This window comes from Salmo trutta, chromosome 35 (genome assembly GCF_901001165.1).
Source record: "Salmo trutta chromosome 35, fSalTru1.1, whole genome shotgun sequence".
Classification (NCBI taxonomy): domain Eukaryota; kingdom Metazoa; phylum Chordata; class Actinopteri; order Salmoniformes; family Salmonidae; genus Salmo; species Salmo trutta.
In genome coordinates, this window is record NC_042991.1 from 25,401,733 (window position 1) to 25,420,857 (window position 19,125).

The window sequence follows — 19,125 nt, forward strand, 5'->3', positions numbered from 1 at the left end:
ATATTAAAAACAAAAAAAACAGAAATACCTTATTTAGATAAGTGTTCAGACCCTTTGCTATGAGACTCAAAATTGAGCTCAGGTGCAACCAGTTTCCATTGGTCATCCTTGAGATGTTTCTACAACTTGATTGGAGTCCACCTGTTGTAAATTCAATTGATTTGACATGATTTGGAAAGGCACACACCTGTGTATATAAGGGCTCACAGTTGACCAGGCATGTCAGAGCAAAAACCAAGCCATGAGGTCGAAGGAATTGTCCGTAGAGCTCCGAGACAGGATTGTGTCAAGACACAGATCTTGGGAAGGGTACAAAACAATTTCTGCAGCATTGAAGGTCTCCAATAACACAGTGGCCTCAATCATTCTTAAATGGAAGAAGTTTGGAACCACTAAGACTCTTCTAGAGTCACCACTAAGACTCTTCTAGCTGGCCGCACAGCCAAACTGAGCAACAGGGGGCGAAGGGCCTTGGTCAGGGAGGTGACCAAGAACCCGATGATCACTCTGACAGAGGTCCAGAGTTCCACTGTGGAGATGGGAGAACCTTCCAGAAGGACAACCAGCTCTGCAGCACTCCACCAATCAGGCCTTTATGGTAGAGTGGCCAGACAGAAGTCACTCCTCAGTAAAAGGCATATGACAGCCCGCTTGGAGTTTACCAAAAGGCACCTAAAGGACTCTCAGACCATGAGAAACAAGATTCTCTGGTCTGATAAAACCAAGATTGAACTCTGGCCTGAATGCCAAGTGTCACGTCTGGAGGAAACCTGGCACCATCCCTACGGTGAAGCGTGGTGGTGGGAGCATCATGCTGCGGCAGGGACTGGGAGACTAGTCAGGATTGAGGGAAAGATGAACAGAGCAAAGTACAGAGAGATCCTTGATGAAAATCTGCTCCAGAGTGCTCAGGACCTCAGACTGGGGGTGAAGGTTCACCTTCCAACAGGACAACGACCCTAAGTACACAGCCAAGACCACGCAGGAGTGGCTTCGGGACAAGTCTCTGAATGTCCTTGAGTGGCCCAGCCAGAGCCCATACTTAAACCCGATCGAACATCTCTGGAGACCTGAAAATAGCTGTGCAGCAACGCTTCCCATTCAACCTGACAGAATTTTAAAGGATCTGCAGAGAAGATTGGCAGAAACTCCCCAAATACAGGTGTGCCAAGCTTGTAGTGTCAAGCCCAAGAAGAGGCTGTAATCGCTGCCAAAGGTGCTCCAACAAAGTACTGAGTGAACGGTCTGAATACTTATGTATTCCGTTTAAAAAAATATATATATATATATATATATATGTGTTTACAAACCTGTTTTTGCTTTGTCATTATTGGGTATTGTTTGTAGAAAACTCAAACAATTTAATACATTTTAGAATAAGTCTGTAACATAAGAAAATGTGTAAAAAGTAAATGGGTCTGAATGCTTTCCGAATGCACTGTACATAGCCACAGGAAGACGTTTGGGGGTGGGGGTGCAGCTATTTTTTTCATGATGGCTACAGACTGCTATATCAGTCCGTTAATACAGAGCTAGTAAAACTATAGTTTTGAGAAAAAATGTTTTTTTTTATTAGTAATAATTATTTTTATTCCGATTTTTCATGGGGCACCCTCAGCACCCCTACTTTCTGTGGCTATGCCAATAAATACAATGGTTCAATCTAGAACTCTCAGTCCAGAAAAGGGTTCAGAGGATTTATACAAGGCTGCAACCAACCAACAAATTAATCCAAAAGCCATCTCTTTTTGTTTTGGTGACCTGCAGGACTTCACTATGACCCTGTATCTGAGGCACTATTGGAAAGACGAGAGGCTGTCCTTTCCCAGCACAACCAATAAGAGCATGACGTTCGACGGACGCCTGGTCAAGAAGATCTGGGTGCCTGATGTGTTCTTCGTCCACTCCAAGAGGTCGTTTATCCACGACACCACCACAGAGAACATCATGCTCAGGGTGTTCCCAGATGGACACGTGCTCTACAGCCTTAGGTGAGGATGGAAGCTGCTGCTGTTCCTAGACTCCTTTTGTGTCAATCTCCACGTTCTTCAGAAGTGCAACAGTGACATTTCTATGATGGCAGCGCAGAACTCAGTTGATCGAAATCTTCCCAGCAGACATTTACCCAATCTTATAGAGGATGTAGCATGTTGATGTGTTATGTTTGCGTCATCGTGGGTATGTTGTGTTTAAATCCCCAGGGTGACGGTTACTGCTGCCTGTAACATGGACTTCAGTCGTTTCCCTCTGGATTCACAGACCTGCACATTAGAGCTAGAGAGCTGTGAGTAGTGGGACTCTTACTGCCTCACACTGTGTTTAAAAAGGGATTTGGTGTGGTGGTACAAAACATCTGGCAGATTTGAATTTGAAATCCATGTCTGTTATCTCCAGATGCTTACACGGATGAGGACCTCATGCTGTACTGGAAGAGTGGGGATGAGTCCCTGAGCACAGACGACAGGATCTCTCTGTCTCAGTTCCTCATCCAGAAGTTTCACACTACCTCTAGACTGGCTTTTTACAGCAGCACAGGTAGATCCACAAATCAGGTTTTAGGGTCTGATGATAACATGTATTGTATACGAATCACACATACTGTACAAAAATGTACTCCATGTTGCAGGATATTAATAGTCAACATTTGAATATATTGTAGCACAACAGTTTGTATAGATTTTTGGATGTGACAATTTCACTGCATCCCTATACAGTACATTGTTGTACAAATACATCTGCTCTTAGGTTCTTCAGAGAAACATAACCCATTTTCATATTTATGGTGATTCCTCACGTGTCTTTGTCCTCTTCTCTCCAGGCTGGTACAACCGTCTGTACATCAACTTCACCCTGCGACGCCACATCTTCTTCTTCCTGCTGCAGACCTACTTCCCTGCCACTCTGATGGTCATGTTGTCCTGGGTGTCTTTCTGGATCGACCGCCGGGCCGTACCTGCCAGGGTCTCACTAGGTAAGTTACACTCTTAAAAAAAACATTTAACCTAAAACATAAAACATTATTCAGCTGTCCCTCTTGAGAACCATTTGAAGATCCTTTTCTCTAAGAGTGTGGATTTGTTGGTTCATATCTATATGAGGATACTTCCTTCAGTCTTGTGCTCACACAGATGTTGTGTGTTGTACTGTGCTCCAGGTATCACCACGGTGCTCACCATGTCCACCATCATCACTGGAGTCAACGCCTCCATGCCCAGGGTTTCCTACATCAAAGCTGTGGACATTTACCTCTGGGTCAGTTTTGTGTTTGTGTTCCTATCGGTGTTGGAATATGCCGCCGTCAACTACTTGACGACGGTGAGGGACGGAAAAGATCGGAAGCTTAGGGAAAAGGCCAGAGAGCAGGTAAGGACCCCATCCTATCATACCACACTGTACTGCTGTTTTTTACGTCCTTTCGCATTTTTCCTACTCTGATCTCTCTCTCTCTTTCTCTAATAAATAAATATGCCTTTCAGCAGATGCTTTTATCCAAAGCGATTTAGTCATGTGTGCATACATTTGTTTAAATGTAATCTCACTTTCTCTCCTCTGCCCGACAGTCCCTGAGCCTAGCCAGAGAACAGGTAAGGATCCTCATCATACCACACTGAACTTTGAGTCCTTTCAGCATTTTTCCTACTCTGATCTCTCTATTTTTCTTGCTCTCTCTCCCTCAACCCCACCTCTCTCTATTTCTCTCTTTCTCTCTGCCCTACAGTCACTCCCCTGCACCTGTGGCATGTCCCACACCGGGACCGTGATGGTGGATGGCGACGGGACCTACAGCGAGGCCGACACCAACAGTCTGGCCGGATACACCAGGGCTGACGCTCCCGAGGACACCCCAGAGAAGCAAGAGCACATGGTGGTGCACCTATCCCTGGACAATGAGTCCACGGGAACCAAGAAGAAAGCGCGCTTCCGCAGCTTCAGCCTCATGCAGAACACCCACGCCATAGACACCTACTCCCGCATGATCTTTCCAGGATCCTACATTATCTTTAACCTCATATACTGGTCTGCATACTGCTGAGGCTCTCCCAGATGGCCCTGGTACAGTCAGCAGAGACTGGTGTTTACTGTACAGATAAAACAGGACAGCTATTGGACTCTGATAATGATTCAAAGTGGTAATGACCTCCATATTTCACATTGTGAAGGATATCTTAACACCTGGGTGCATAACGGCAGATCTCACAAAGGATTTCCCAGATCTCTGGATGGATAACACCACACTATCCTCACCATTAGCTACAACCATCTTACTACTTGACTCAACTGTACAGCTTTCCTACTTTCTCTATATAAACTATTTACACAACCATGCAGGTCCAAGCAACAAACTACGATGGACTACCTACCTGCTCTTCTCCTATTTATTTCAATTTGATCTCTGGAATCAATGCTGTTTTATCTTCATGGTACTGTCAAAGCAGGGAAACAATATCTGTAATACTGACAGTATGCGTACATCTGGAATGGACTAAGGGCTAAGTGTTGCCCAAGCTTGCCTCTTTAACCAGAAAACAGAAAGCTTGCTCTATAATACGAGGGTTTGACCTCTTAACCATGTTTATTTGACAGATCAGAGTGAGTGCAAGCACCAATTGCTAATGAGCACATTGAAACACAGCCTCAGACTTATGTCTTCTAGGAATGCACCAAGTGTTATTATTTTTAACAGTTGATAATGATTGAGAAAACCACACAAAAATGTAAACCGACATAATACAAGATGGAATTATCATGAAAAAGATTCACATAGATACAGTATTTCATTGTTTATTTCATTATTTATTCATTATTAACCTATTTATTTATGTTTATTTATTCATTCATTTTTGGCCTTTCACTTTACTTACATAATTACTTTTTAGTGCACTGATAGACTCATATTCCATTATACCTTAAAATGTTAAAAACAATGAGGCTGGATAGAGTTTTCAGAGTGGCTGCAGTTCCGAATTTCTTATGAGGTCAGTGGTCACAGAAATTATGTGAGGATGGATACCATTTATGAATGCTTATGTGAACTATCATGAAGCATTATCAGTGATGTAATGAACTTGAACAGCCTTAAGTGAACTGTTTTTTTATGGCTGTGGTTTCACGCCACAGCTATATTTTTTCTGTTTGTTTGTTTGACTGTTTGGATTACGAGTGACTACATATCGCTTTGTGCAAGTTTTCTATCCAGTATTCTAGCCAGCCAATATATTAGTAAACATGGTACTGTATGTAGTAAGTAGGTAGCCACAAGCATGAGCTGGATTTACTAGGCTGTGATGTCACTCATCAGAACGCACGAAGCTCTTGCATCCATATTGCCGCTGTAGATATGTCAGCATGTTGGACAAATGCTTAACCAATGCAAACCACCTCATGCAGATGCTTGTCCACAATCTGCACAACTACGGCTGATTATTGTTGCATCAAATATTAAGAATGTATCCTTTTTGGAGCATATTTTATAAATAAAGGCTTTAACTAAAAGAAAGTTTGCAGTAGAAGTGTTTGAGAATAATTCATGACCATACAGATGTTATATTTGCCTGTTGTCAGTCTAAGAAACATTTTCTTTTAAATGCTGGAGGTAGTTACGGTAATTTCCCCCAAATTCCCAGGTTTTCCAAAAATCCCAGTTAGAAGATTCCCTGAATCAGGAGGTGATATGCAGGAAATCAGGAATTCTCCAACCAGGATTTCTGGAAACCCTGGAAATTTGGGGAAAGTTACTGGAATTTTGCAACCCTGGCTGGATAATGACATTGTTTCCTTATGGATGAGACAGCGTTACTCAGAACTAAGGACTATGAGATAATATTACTGGAAATCTTAACTTCTAAGAATAATTTATATCGGAGACAATCTTCCCATGTGACATACATCCGTCTATCCGTAATATATATTTTGGAGTGCATTCAGAGATCTTTTAAATCCCCAAACAAATCAAATTAAATTAGCCTCAGTGAGAACGTCTAAGCTGCCACCACCTACACAGCGCACTGCTGCCATATGTGCCTATATATTAAAGCATATCATTACAACATAGTGGAGCTCACAGAAGGCTGCTGAGGAGAGAATGGCTCATAATAATAGCCGGAATGGAGCGAATGGCTTCAAACACCTGGAAGCCATGTGTTTGATGTATTTGACACCATTCCCCAATGCCGCTCCAGTCATTACCACGAGCCTGTTCTCCCCAATTACGGTGCCACCAACCTCCTGTGGTGGAGCTACAGTACAATTGCTTATACATTGCCTTCAGACAGTATTCACAGCCCATTACTTTTTCCACATTTTGTTGTGTTACGAAGTGGGATTAAAAGGGATTTTATTTATATTTTTTGTCAACGAATACCACAAAATACTATGTAATGTCAAGGTGGAAGAAAAAAGCTGTACATATTTTTTGCAGTATTACTTTACTGCCTTATTGCAAACAGGATACATGTTTTGGAAAATGTGTATTCTCTACAGGCTTCATTCTTTTCACAATGTCATGTACAGTACAGTATGTTAGTATTGTGGAGTAACTACAATGTTGTTGTTCCATCCTCAGTTATCTCCTATCACTGCCATTAAACTCTGTAACTGTTTTAAAATCACCATTGGCCTCATGGTGAAATCCCTGAGCGGTTTACTTCCTCTCCGGCAACTGAGTTAGGAAGGACACCTGTATCTTTGTAGTGACTGGCTTGAAATTCACTGCTCAACTGATAATTGTATGTGTGGGGTACAGAGATGGGGTAGTCATTTAAAAATCATGTTTAACACTATTATTGCACACAGAGTGAGTCCATGCAATGTATTATGTTTACTTGTTAAGCACATTTTTACTCCTGAAGTTATTTAGGCTTGCCATAACAAAGGAATTGAATACTTATTGAGTCTAGACATTTCAGCTTAGAATTTTTTATAAATGTATAAATAATTCCATTGCAAAATTATATGGCATTGTGTAGAGGCCAGTAACACAAAATCTCAATTGAATCAATTTTTGCAATTCAGACTGTAACACAACAAAATGTGGAAAAAGTCAATAGTATCCCTTTCAGTAGGATATACAGTAAGGGGAAAAAAGTATTTGATCCCCTGCTGATTTTGTACGTTTGCCCACTGACAAAGAAATTATCAGTCTATAATTTTAATGGTAGGTTTATTTGAACAGTGAGAGACAGAATAACAACAAAAAAATCCAGAAAAACGCATGTCAAAAATGTTATAAATTGATTTGCATTTTAATGAGGGAAATAAGTATTTGACCCCTCTGCAAAACATGACTTAGTACTTGGTGGCAAAACCCTTGTTGGCAATCACAGAGGTCAGAAATGTATTGTAGTTGGCCACCAGGTTTGCACACATCTCAGGAGGGATTTTGTCCCACTCCTCTTTGCAGATCTTCTCCAAGTCATTAAGGTTTCAAGGCTGACGTTTGGCAACTCGAACCTTCAGGTCCCTCCACAGATTTTCTATGGGATTAAGGTCTGGAGACTGGCTAGGCCACTCCAGGACCTTAATGTGCTTCTTCTTGAGCCACTCCTTTGTTGCCTTGGCCGTGTGTTTTGGGTCATTGTCATGCTGGAATACCCATCCACGACCCATTTTCAATGCCCTGGTTGAGGGAAGGAGGTTCTCACCCAAGATTTGACGGTACATGGCCCCGTCCATCGTCCCTTTGATGCGGTGAAGTTGTCCTGTCCCCTTAGCAGAAAAACACCCCCAAAGCATAATGTTTCCACCTCCATGTTTGACAGTGAGGATGACGTTCTTGGGGTCATAGGCAGCATTCCTCCTCCTCCAAACACGGCGAGTTGAGTTGATGCCAAAGAGCTCCATTTTGGTCTCATCTGACCACAGCAATTTCACCCAGTTGTCCTCTGAATCATTCAGATGTTCATTGGCAAACTTCAGACTGGCATGTATATGTGCTTTCTTGAGCAGGGGGACCTTGCGGGCGCTGCAGGATTTCAGTCCTTCACGGCGTAATGTGTTACCAATTGTTTTCTTGGTGACTATTGTCCCAGCTGCCTTGAGATCATTGACAAGATCCTCCCGTGTCGTTCTGGACTGATTCCTCACCGTTCTCATGATCATTGCAACTCCACGAGGTGAGATCTTGCATGGAGTCCCAGGCCGAGGGAGATTGACAGTTCTTTTGTGTTTCTTCCATTTGCGAATAATCGCACCAACTGTTGTCACCTTCTCACCAAGCTGCTTGGCGATGGTCTTGTAGCCCATTCCAGCCTTGTGTAGATCTACAATCTTGTCCCTGACATCCTTGGTGAGCTCTTTGGTCTTGGCCATGGTGGAGAGTTTGGAATCGGATTGATTGCTTGCTTGGGCTATACTCGGCCTTGTCCCGGTATGTTGGTGGTTGGAGATATCCCTCCAGTGGTGTGGAGGCTGTGCTTCGGCAAAGTGGGTGGGGTTATATCCTACCTGTTTGGCCCTGTCCGGGGGTTTCATCGGATGGGGCCACAGTGTCTCCTGACCCCTCCTGTCTCAGCCTCCAGTATTTATGCTGCAGTAGTTTATGTGTCGGGGGGCTAGGGTCAGTCTGTCACATCTGGAGTATTTCTCTTGTCTTTTCCAGTGTCCTGTGTGAATTTAAATATGGGCTCTTTAATTCTCTCTTTCTCTCTTTCTTTCTCTCTCTCAGAGGACCTGAGCCCTAGGACCATGCCTCAGGCCTACCTGGCTTGATGACTCCTTGCTGTCCCCAGTTCACCTGGCTGTGCTGCTGCTCCAGTTCCAACTGTTCTGCCTGCAGCTATGGAACCCTGACCTGTTCACCGGACGTGCTACCTGTCCCAGACCTCCTGTCCCAGACCTGCTGGAACCCTGACCTATTCACCGGATGTGCTACCTGTCCCAGACCTGCTGTTTTCAACTCTCTAGAGACAGCAGGAGTGGTAGAGATACTCTCAAAGATCGGCTATGAAAAGCCAACTGACACTTACTCTTGTGTTACTGACTTGTTGCACCCTCGACAACTACTATGATTATTATTATTTGACCATGCTGGTCATTTATGAACATTTGAACATCTAGGCCATGTGCTGTTATAATCTCCACCCGGCACAGCCAGAAGAGGACTGGCCACCCCTCATAGCCTGGTTCCTCTCTAGGTTTCTTCCTAGGTTTTGGCCTTTCTAGGGAGTTTTTCCTAGCCACCGTGCTTCTACACCTGCATTGCTTGCTGTTTGGGGTTTTAGGCTGAGTTTCTGTACAGCACTTTGAGATATCAGCTGATGTAAGAAGGGCTATATAAATACATTTGATTTGATTTGATTCTGTGGACAGGTGTCTTTTATACAGGTAACAAGCTGAGATTAGGAGCACTCCCTTTAAGAGTGTGCTCCTAATCTCAGCTCGTTACCTGTATAAAAGACACCTGGGAGCCAGAAATCTTTCTGATTGAGAGGGGGTCAAATACTTATTTCCCTCATTAAAATGCAAATCAATTTATAACATTTGTGACATGCGTTTTTCTGGATTTTTGTGTTGTTATTCTGTCTCTCACTGTTCAAATAAACCTACCATTAAAATTATAGATTGATCATTTCTTTGTCAGTGGGCAAATGTACAAAATCAGCAGGGGATCAAATACTTTTTTCCCCTCACTGTATCTGACCTAGCATTGACCAGTCAAGCAAGGCCCGGTAGTTGACATACTGAACATCATAGATGTCAGGGGTCTTGGTTGAGACATTCAGCAGAAAAATGACATTGCTGTCATCGAACCGCAACACAGTTTGACCCTCTGTCCTCTGTCTTCAGAAAAAGAACAGTTGCCTGCTAGGTTACAGTGATGCATGCTACATTATGTAATCTGTGTATAGATGGGCAGGTTGTTGTCTATTGTTGTCCCATCAGCTGACCGCTGTCTGTCCCCCTCATAGTAACTCAGTCACAGAGGGTGAGGTGGGTCCAGGGATGCCCAGTGCCACTACCCTCCATGGCAATCTAATCCACACTATAAATTCACACTAAAGTTTACCCACCAAGACCCTTCCCAGAAATGTGACAGTTATGCAGGGCATAACTATTTATGAGTAGGCAACTCCTTTTCTCTGTGTGTGTATGTGTGTGTGTGTGTATGTTGGAAAATTGCCAACACAAATTCCCTCTACTCCACAGATTAATAATCAGATATATGTTCAATAGCTTAGCTGATATGATACTCATAGAACCATTATGTGGGTTTTCCAGAGGGAATCCAGTAGATCGACTGAGTGCACAAAACATTATGAACACCTGCTCTTTCCATGTCATTTACGTCATTTAGCAGACGCTCTTATCCAGAGCAACTTACAGTAGTGAATGCATACATTTCATACATTAATATTTATTTTTTTATATATTTTTTTGTACTGGCCCCCCGTGGGAACCGAACCCACAACCCTGGCGTTGCACACACTATGCTGGCGTTGCAAAAACCATGCTCTACCAACTGAGCCACAGGGAATGACCGGTGAGTCCGGGTGAAAGCTATTATCCCTTATTGATGTCACTTGTTAAATCCACTTCAAATCAGTGTAGATGAAGGGGAGGAGACAGGTTAAAGAAGGATTTTTAAGCCTTGAGACATGGATTGCGTATGTGTGCCATTCAGAGGTTGAATGGGCAAGACAAAATATTTAAGTGCCTTTAAACGGGGTATGGTAGTATGTGCCAGGCGCACCGGTTGGTGCCAAGAACTGCAATGCTGCTGGGTTTTTCACGCTCAACAATTTCCCGTGTGTATCAAGAATGGCCCACCACCCAAAGGACATCCAGCCAACTTGACACAACTGTGGGAAGCATTGGAGTCAACATGGGTCAGCATCCCTGTGGAACGCTTTCGACACCTTGTAGAGTCTATGCCCCGATGAATTGAAGCTGTTCTGAGGGCAAACGGGGGTACACCTCAATATTAGGAAGGTGTTCTTAATGTTTTGTGAACTCAGTGTATTGTATGGGACTGTATTATGCCATACTCACACTGTCATACTTAACTGAACCATCATCATCAGTTGACAGTTGGTTAGTGCAGATTAACTTCTAATGAAGAGAGATAGAAAAAACCTTTATGTAATGTCATGCGGTTGGCTTTGCATCAAGTGCTGCAATCTTCCACCAACCAAATCCAGATTAATTCTGTGTGTGGAGAAGCGATTGGTGAGGTGGGGCAAAATCTGTCAGTTCTAAAATAAAACTGCCACACATGCTATGACATAACTGCAACAGCATTCTAAGTTCTTTATGTCATGGGTGAAGATGTGGCTTTCCTTACCTCTGTGATAGCTGATGTGTTGGTGAGCTTTCTGAAACAAAATGGCTGCCGTGGCGTCACCCAGTTATGTGCTACTTTTTTGGCAGTGGCAGTAGATAAGGTGAGTTTCCCCCATGCGTAAATCACTTTAAGCATCGCTAAAAGAGCTATATGAATCCAATCAATTGTGTATTGCTAATTAATTTTTTACATTTAAATTATTAAAATGATCAAATTGGAAATAAAAAAAGAAGACCTTGCCATCAGGTAATTTATCAGGTAGGCATTTCTGCTAAACAAATCTCCACTAACAATTCTTGCACAATACAACATTTTTGGTTAAACTTCGCCACAAGGACGTGTATACATAAATCACTGCCTCACCAGCGTGAGCCACGAGATACAATTCAGTGATGTTTTAGACCATGCTGCCCTCTATTGGTTGAAAGGAAGTATGCAATAGAAGGTTCTTTCAGATGAAATCCAACTCGATGTGTTCTCTGTAATCTTGTATGCGCCATAGCTCTCAAACAGCAGGTGGTGGTGCTATAATACTACATACTGCATCTTGCATAGAAACTGTAGCAAACACTGCTGTCATTGAGAAAGACTATATCTTACTTCCTGATATCTTGAATACTGGGTTAGGGTTGGTTGAGGCTAAGGTTAGGCTTGAACCGAGATCTGGACATGAAGCAAGGGTTAGGGTTGAAGTTAGAGTTAAAGTTAGAGTTAGAGTTGAAGTTAGAGTTAGGGTTGAAGTTAGAGTTAGGGTTGAAGTTAGAGTTAGGGTTGAAGTTAGAGTTAGGGTTGAAGTTAGAGTTAGAGTTGAAGTTAGAGTTAGGGTTGAAGTTAGAGTTAGGGTTGAAGTTAGAGTTAGAGTTGAAGTTAGAGTTAGAGTTGAAGTTAGAGTTAGGGTTGAAGTAAGAGTTAGGGTTGAAGTTAGAGTTAGGGTTGAAGTTAGAGTTAGAGTTGAAGTTAGAGTTAGAGTTGAAGTTAGAGTTAGGGTTGAAGTTAGAGTTAGGGTTGAAGTTAGAGTTAGGGTTGCACTGGGATGTGGACTCTAAACCTCAGCCACAACCCTAACTTCATGTCCACATGCCAGTTCAAATCTAACCCTCAGCTACAACCCTAAATTCATGTCCACGTGCCTCTAACACTCTCAACAAATACTCAACAAATTGGATGCAGTCTATCACATTGCCATCCGTTTTGTCACCAAAGCCCCATATACTACCCACCACTGCGACCTGTATGCTCTCGTTGGCTGGCCCTCGCTTCATACTCGTCGCCAAACCCACTGGCTCCAGGTCATCTACAAGTCTCTGCTAGGTAAAGCCCCGCCTTATCTCAGTTCACTGGTCACCATAGCAGCACCCACCCGCAGCACACGCTCCAGCAGGAATATCTCACTGGTCACCCCCAAAGCCAATTCCTCCTTTGGTTGCCTTTCCTTCCAGTTCTCTGCTGCCAGTGACTGGAACGAACTGCAAAAATCTCTGAAGCTGGAGACTCATATCTCCCTCACTAACTTCAGGCACCAGCTGTCAGAGCAGCTCACGGATCATTGCACCTGTACATAGCCCATCTGTAAACAGCCCATCCAACTACCTCATCCCCATACTGTATTTATTTATTTGTTTTGCTCCTTTGCACCCCAGTTTCTCTACTTGCACATTCATCTTCTGCACATCTATCACTCCAGTGTTTAATTGCTATATCATAATTACCTTGCCACTATGGCCTATTTTATTGCCTTACCTCCCTTATCTTACCTCATTTGCACACACTGTATATATACTTTTTTCCCCTACTGTATTATTGACTGTATGTTTGTTTATTCCATGTGTAACTCTGTGTTGTTGTATGTGTCAAACTGCTTTGCTTTATCTTGGCCAGGTCGCAGTTGTAAATGAGAACTTCTCAACTAGCCTACCTGGTTAAATAAAGGTGAAATAAATTAAATAAATAAAGTTCAACTCTAACCCTCAACCACAACCCTAACCCTAACTTCATATCCACATCTCATTTCAACACTACCTAAGTTTTTCTCAACTCCACATCACATCAATGGAGTTGAGCGGAGACGACTGTGGGTGGAATGTACCTCCGACTACATTGAGTCACTGTCAGTCGATACGAGAGTGGGGTAAGTTGAGCCACCCTTCTCACTGGGCACACAACGTCATTTCAATGTAGATAATTGGGTAATATTTGGTTGAGGCATTGGTCAATGAGATTACAACCTATATTGACCCACTCAAGAAGACAGATAAAAGTTAGTTGAATTTCCAATCTGTTATCATTATGCTTTCAACCATCTAAAAGCACAACCAAATTCCAATGGAAAAACAATGTCTGATTTTTGGTTTAGTTGTTAACTAAATGCCTATCACTGCACTTTCAACCATTTAAAACTTCAAATGGGAATAAGATCATTTGTTTATTTATACAACAGATTAATGTGTTATCATGAATTGCAGTTGAGATTACATTAAAAGTACATGGTGCAAGTGATCAATGCCGTTCGAGATTCTGCACAGATTATTACAGCAATTGTGAAGATCTCCACAGACCTGTGATGACCTATGCATGCTTCAGTATCTTGAACATGCACACTTTATATGATTACAGAAGAAGTAATGTTTAGTTCCATTAACCTCAAAATGTGGCCATGGATGTGTTTCTCATTTTAGGGTTGAATGTTACATTAATTTGTAAGAAAGCCTTAACTTTACTTTTTAACGAAAGTCATATTGAATTGTGTTTGGTTGACAAAGCAACCGAATATCAACATTGAAATGAGCTTTATCTACTGCTTGGATAGTTTCATCTGAGCCACTGGCTTAATAGCATTCTTTAACTTTTAGAATTAGTTAACTTGTCGAAAAAGTAATAGGCTATTTATTGTATTTCAGAGATGTATCTTCTGCTTGGATAGTTCCATCTGTGCCACTGACTTTAATTCCAGTTTGTCTACAAATTAATAATTGTTTTGTTGGATTCAGGTCTCTATCTCAACCAACAATCTTAGTTAAAGAAGAGGACCAAATCAAATCAAACTTTACATGCACTTTAAATAAAGTTTGATTTGATTTGGTCCTGTTCATATAATTAGATTGTTGGTTGAGATGGAGACGTGAATCCAACAAAACAATTATTCATTTGTAGACAAACTTGAATTAAAGCCAGACTAAGTCCATGGCACAGATGGAACAATACAAGCAAAAGATATATCTCCTAAAAAAATGGACATTTGGTTGTGTTGACAACCAAACACAATTCAATATCACTAAATATCCTTACATCTTTTGTTTTGTCTATAATTTTTTAAATTCTGGGTTGAATTGAAACAATAGCTGTTGATGACTTTACAAATGCTATATAGGCCTAAATAGCATCATTGATGACACAGTATATGAGTAATAAAGAATGGTCACATTTCATTTGCTCTGTTAAACCTACCCTATGGAATGACTTTGATAGCAACAGTGAATCTATCTAGTTTTTAAGTGGAGACTGCTTAACAATCATTCTAAAGATAGCACATTGGTATTAGTCAGAGACATTATCATAGCTAAGCATGGCTGGGATTGGTTAGAACCCTTGATGGGAGACCAAAGGGTAGCTCTAGATAGATCAATTCTTCAGTAGGAGGTGCTGCCTACAGTTTTCTTTGTCTGCTAGTGGATATAACATTGAAGATTGTTCTAAAGGTAAACATTTTTTATTATGTTGAAATTTGGTTACCATGATGACAATCCTGTGATTGAAATTTGCCCCTCAAAACAACAGTTGATGACTTTTTTGAAATCCAATGTATTTTCCACGTAAATTCCACATCACAATACATTGACAAATAACATTGAAACAACGTTGATTCAACCAGTTTGTGCCCAGTAGGTGGTTTCTATGAAACCATACACAAAATGTATAATTTGACCAAATATTTACGAAGAGCACATGGGGCACAGATGTCAATTCAACGTCTATTCCAAGTTCGTTCAAAGTCATTTAATTGAAATGATGTGGAAACAACATTGATTCAACCAGTGTGTACCCAGTGGGAGGTCATAATCTCATGATGTCTGTGAAGGAAGAAAAGTGGTCAGCATGTTAGGTCCAAAAAGCAGATTTTCACCAAGTCAAATTAATTTGTGTTAGTGGTTTCATGAGGCTTCTTTCTAAAGTGAACCAAATTAGATCATTTAAAGAGTGTTCTATACATCAGTTGGGGTCTCTATAAGCTACAATATGATGTCCTAAACCTAGCATGAAAGTGCATCCTTGTAGCTGTGTGGGCTAATATAGTAAAAATGTTTGGGGTTAGTAGAGCCAATGGTCATGGGGTAAGTTGAGCCAATGGTAAGTTGAGAAAATGTAAGGGTGTTCTACCAAGGGGTAATGCAAGAGGAAGTGTTTGGGAAATAGAGATAGACATGGTTTTAAAAAGGTAGTGGTAACATTTCATTCAGTACACAAATGTGTAGGTGGCTTAGCTTACCCTGTGCTAAATTGTGCCAAGAGATCAATTTTCTGGGACAACCTGTTTTCAAAACTGTAATGTTTACATTCATTCTGAATATTTCCAGGGATACACAACATCCTGAAATATCTATATTTTTATTTTATTTAACTAAGCAGGTCTGTTCTTATTTAAAATGACTGCCTACCCTGGCCAAACCCTAACGATGCTAGGCCAATTGTGCGCCGCCCTATGGGACTCCCAATCACAGCCGGTTGTGATACAGCCTGGAATCGAACCAGGGTCTGTAATGACACCTCTAGCACTGAGATGCAGTGCCTTAGACCGCTGCACCACTTGGAAGCCCCATACATGTAAATATCTTTGTTAGAAAGAATACTATATTTCCATTGACGGAGTGATTCTGAATGTAAAAAATGTCTGAACTTACCCCACTCTCCCCTACTTGAAATGTTTTCAATTCTTAAACCCTTGCCATGTACCTATGTTTGTCCTCTGTAGCTGTGTTCCTTTCTTTGTTTGCTGAAATCCACACTTTTTAATAAAACATTAGTCAAATACAACCACTGACTGTTTCCTCGTATCGACTGACAGAAACTCGATGTAGTCGGAGGTACACTCTGCCCACAGTCGTCGCGAGCTGAGAAACCCAGCAAAGTTCAACTCTAACCTTTGCCTTAACCACAACCCTAACCCTAGCTTCATGTTTATAAACATCTCACATAACATAATCTGAAGCAGATAATGAACGCCACATAACAGAAAAGTCAATATCATGACACTTGTACTATATATATGCGTCAGAGAACATGAAGTTAATACCTTTAAATCATTGCTGCAGAACAATCCTAACTGCCCTGTGGTGCTACTCTAGTCCATAACACCACATGGCTACATCCCTTTTACTATTTGTGGTGCTGACAGTCAATCCCTAAGATGCGTTCACGTGCCCTCATGGCTCTGCCTGGTCTGACCAGATGCTGTGTTTTAGTGGTTGGTGCTTCTTTTATCTGTAAATCCGATTTCAGTCTGGCACAGAATAGTACTATGCTCCTCCCTGTGTTTTGGCCTATTCAGAGACTTACAGGGTTCTCGCCTGATCCTGTTTGCAGGTAGGGATCAACTAATGATACAGTAGTATCAGGAGTATACTAAGACTTCATAGGCAGTACAGGAGTACTGTAGAATACTGATACTGCCCCATCAGGAGTACTGTACTATACTGATACTCCTCCATAAAGAGTACTGGACTATACTGATACTCCTCCATAATTGTACTGGGATATACTGATAATCCTCCATCAGGAGTACTCTAGTATACTGTTCCTCCATCAGGAGTACTGTAATGTACTGATACTCCTCCATCAGGAGTACTGTAGTGTACTGATACTCCTTCATCAGGATTACTGGATTATACTGATACTCCTCCATAAGGAGTATTGGAGTATACTGATACTCCTCCATCAGGAATAACGTTACTGTAGTATACTGATACTGCTCTATTAGGAGTACTGGAGTATACTGATACTCAATTAGGAGTACTGGAGTACTGAAGTAAACTGATACTCCTCCATTGGGAGTAACGTTACTGTAGTGTACTGATACTCCTCCATTAGCAGTACTGGAGTATAATGATACTCCTCCATCAGGAGTACTGGAGTATACTAATACTCCTCCATCAGGAGTACTGGAGTATACTGATACTCCTCCATAACGAGTACTGGAGTACTGTAGTATACTGATACTCCTTCATCAGGAGTACTGGAGTATACTGATGCTCCTCCAGCAGGAGTACTGGATTATACTGATACTCCTCCATCAGGAGTACTGGAGTATACTGATACTCCTCCATCAGGAGTACTGGATTATACTGATACTCCTCCATCAGGAGTACTGGATTATACTGATACTCCTCCATCAGGAGTACTGGATTATAGTGATACTCCTCCATCAGGAGTACTGGATTATACTGATACTCCTCCATCAGGAGTACTGGATTATAGTGATACTCCTCCATCAGGAGTACTGGATTATACTGATACTCTTCCATCAGGAATACTGGATTATACTGATACTCTTGCATCAGGAGTACTGGATTATACTGATACTCCTCCATCAGGAGCACTGGTGTATACTGATACTCTTCCATCAGGAGTACTAGAGTATACTGATACTCCTCCATCAGGAATACTGGATTATACTGATACTCCTCCATCAGGAGTACTGGATTATACTGATACTCCTCCATCAGGAGTACTGGATTATACTGATACTCCTCCATCAGGAGTACTGGATTATACTGATACTCCTCCATCATCAAATCAAATTTATTTATAAAGCTCTTTTTACATCCGCAGATGTCACAAAGTCCTTATACAGAAACCCAGCCTAAAACCACAAACAGCAAGCAATGCAGATCTAGAAGCACAGCTTTCCCTAAGAATATCAGGGGAACAAGGAGTTGAGGACACTATATATACATGTTCTTATTAGCCCAAAGGACAATCAGCCAACTTTACACAACTGTAGGAAGCATTGGAATCAACAAAGCCAGCATTCCTGTGGAACACTTTCGACACCTTGTAGACTCCATGCCCTGACGAATTGAGGCTGTTCTGAGTGTAAAAGGGTGTGCAACTCAATATTATTAGGAAGGTGTTCCTAATGTTTTGTACACTCAGTGTAAAAAAACAACAACATTTTATTACACATATAAAAATCTATGAATTAAAAGTATGAGAACAGTAATGTTACATGCAACAATTTCTAGTGAATTAACACAATTGTGAAAAATGTGTGGATATAGAGTTTTGGAAATAACTCTTCAGGAAGTTTTCCTCTCATGTCTGAAGGAGACATGCAATTGTTGAAGGGTTTGTTTAAGCTTATCAGCATTAATGTTTGATCAGTTTATCACCAAGAAGGGAAAAGTATACATGGATCAGTAAAGAGAATTACAACACAGTTACATTGCACACAAACACTATGATTGCTGCTTGACTAACCAGCTGTCTCTCACAGGTACCTTCATTGTCATCCTTTGTCACACATTTAATGTACTCTTCTATGTCCTTCACCTAAACATAATATATCATTAATAATCGGTTGTTCGCAGGCGAGAATGCAATCACGAAAGGCTAGCCCTCGTGGGAAGCAGTTGAGGGTAAATCTCCTAGCCTGGAGTAGAAGCACAACTGACAACAACACAAAGCCAGCCAAGCCCAATGGCCCCCACAGACACACGGGCCAACAGATTACACAGAACACGCTACTAAAATGAGCTCAAATGATAGAATGAGCACAGGAACAATAGGGAATATATAGTAGGCTATAAACATCTCAATGGTAGGCATTAAGAAATGTACTACTTGACTTGTCAAGC

At 41.5% G+C, this 19,125-nt stretch overlaps 1 protein-coding gene across 1 annotated transcript in view; it reads left to right on the forward strand.

Moving 5' to 3' along the window:
* The window catches only part of LOC115174922 (gamma-aminobutyric acid receptor subunit rho-2), a 28,637-nt gene extending 23,163 nt beyond the window's left edge, over positions 1 to 5,474 (forward strand). The window contains exons 4-10 of the mRNA XM_029733953.1: positions 1,768 to 1,991; positions 2,202 to 2,284; positions 2,395 to 2,535; positions 2,819 to 2,971; positions 3,155 to 3,363; positions 3,561 to 3,584; positions 3,719 to 5,474. Of these exons, the coding sequence (XP_029589813.1) occupies positions 1,768 to 1,991; positions 2,202 to 2,284; positions 2,395 to 2,535; positions 2,819 to 2,971; positions 3,155 to 3,363; positions 3,561 to 3,584; positions 3,719 to 4,033 (1,149 nt within the window). The 3' untranslated portion in view covers positions 4,034 to 5,474. The remainder of the gene's footprint in view (positions 1 to 1,767; positions 1,992 to 2,201; positions 2,285 to 2,394; positions 2,536 to 2,818; positions 2,972 to 3,154; positions 3,364 to 3,560; positions 3,585 to 3,718) is intronic.
* The last annotated feature ends 13,651 nt before the right edge of the window (positions 5,475 to 19,125 follow it).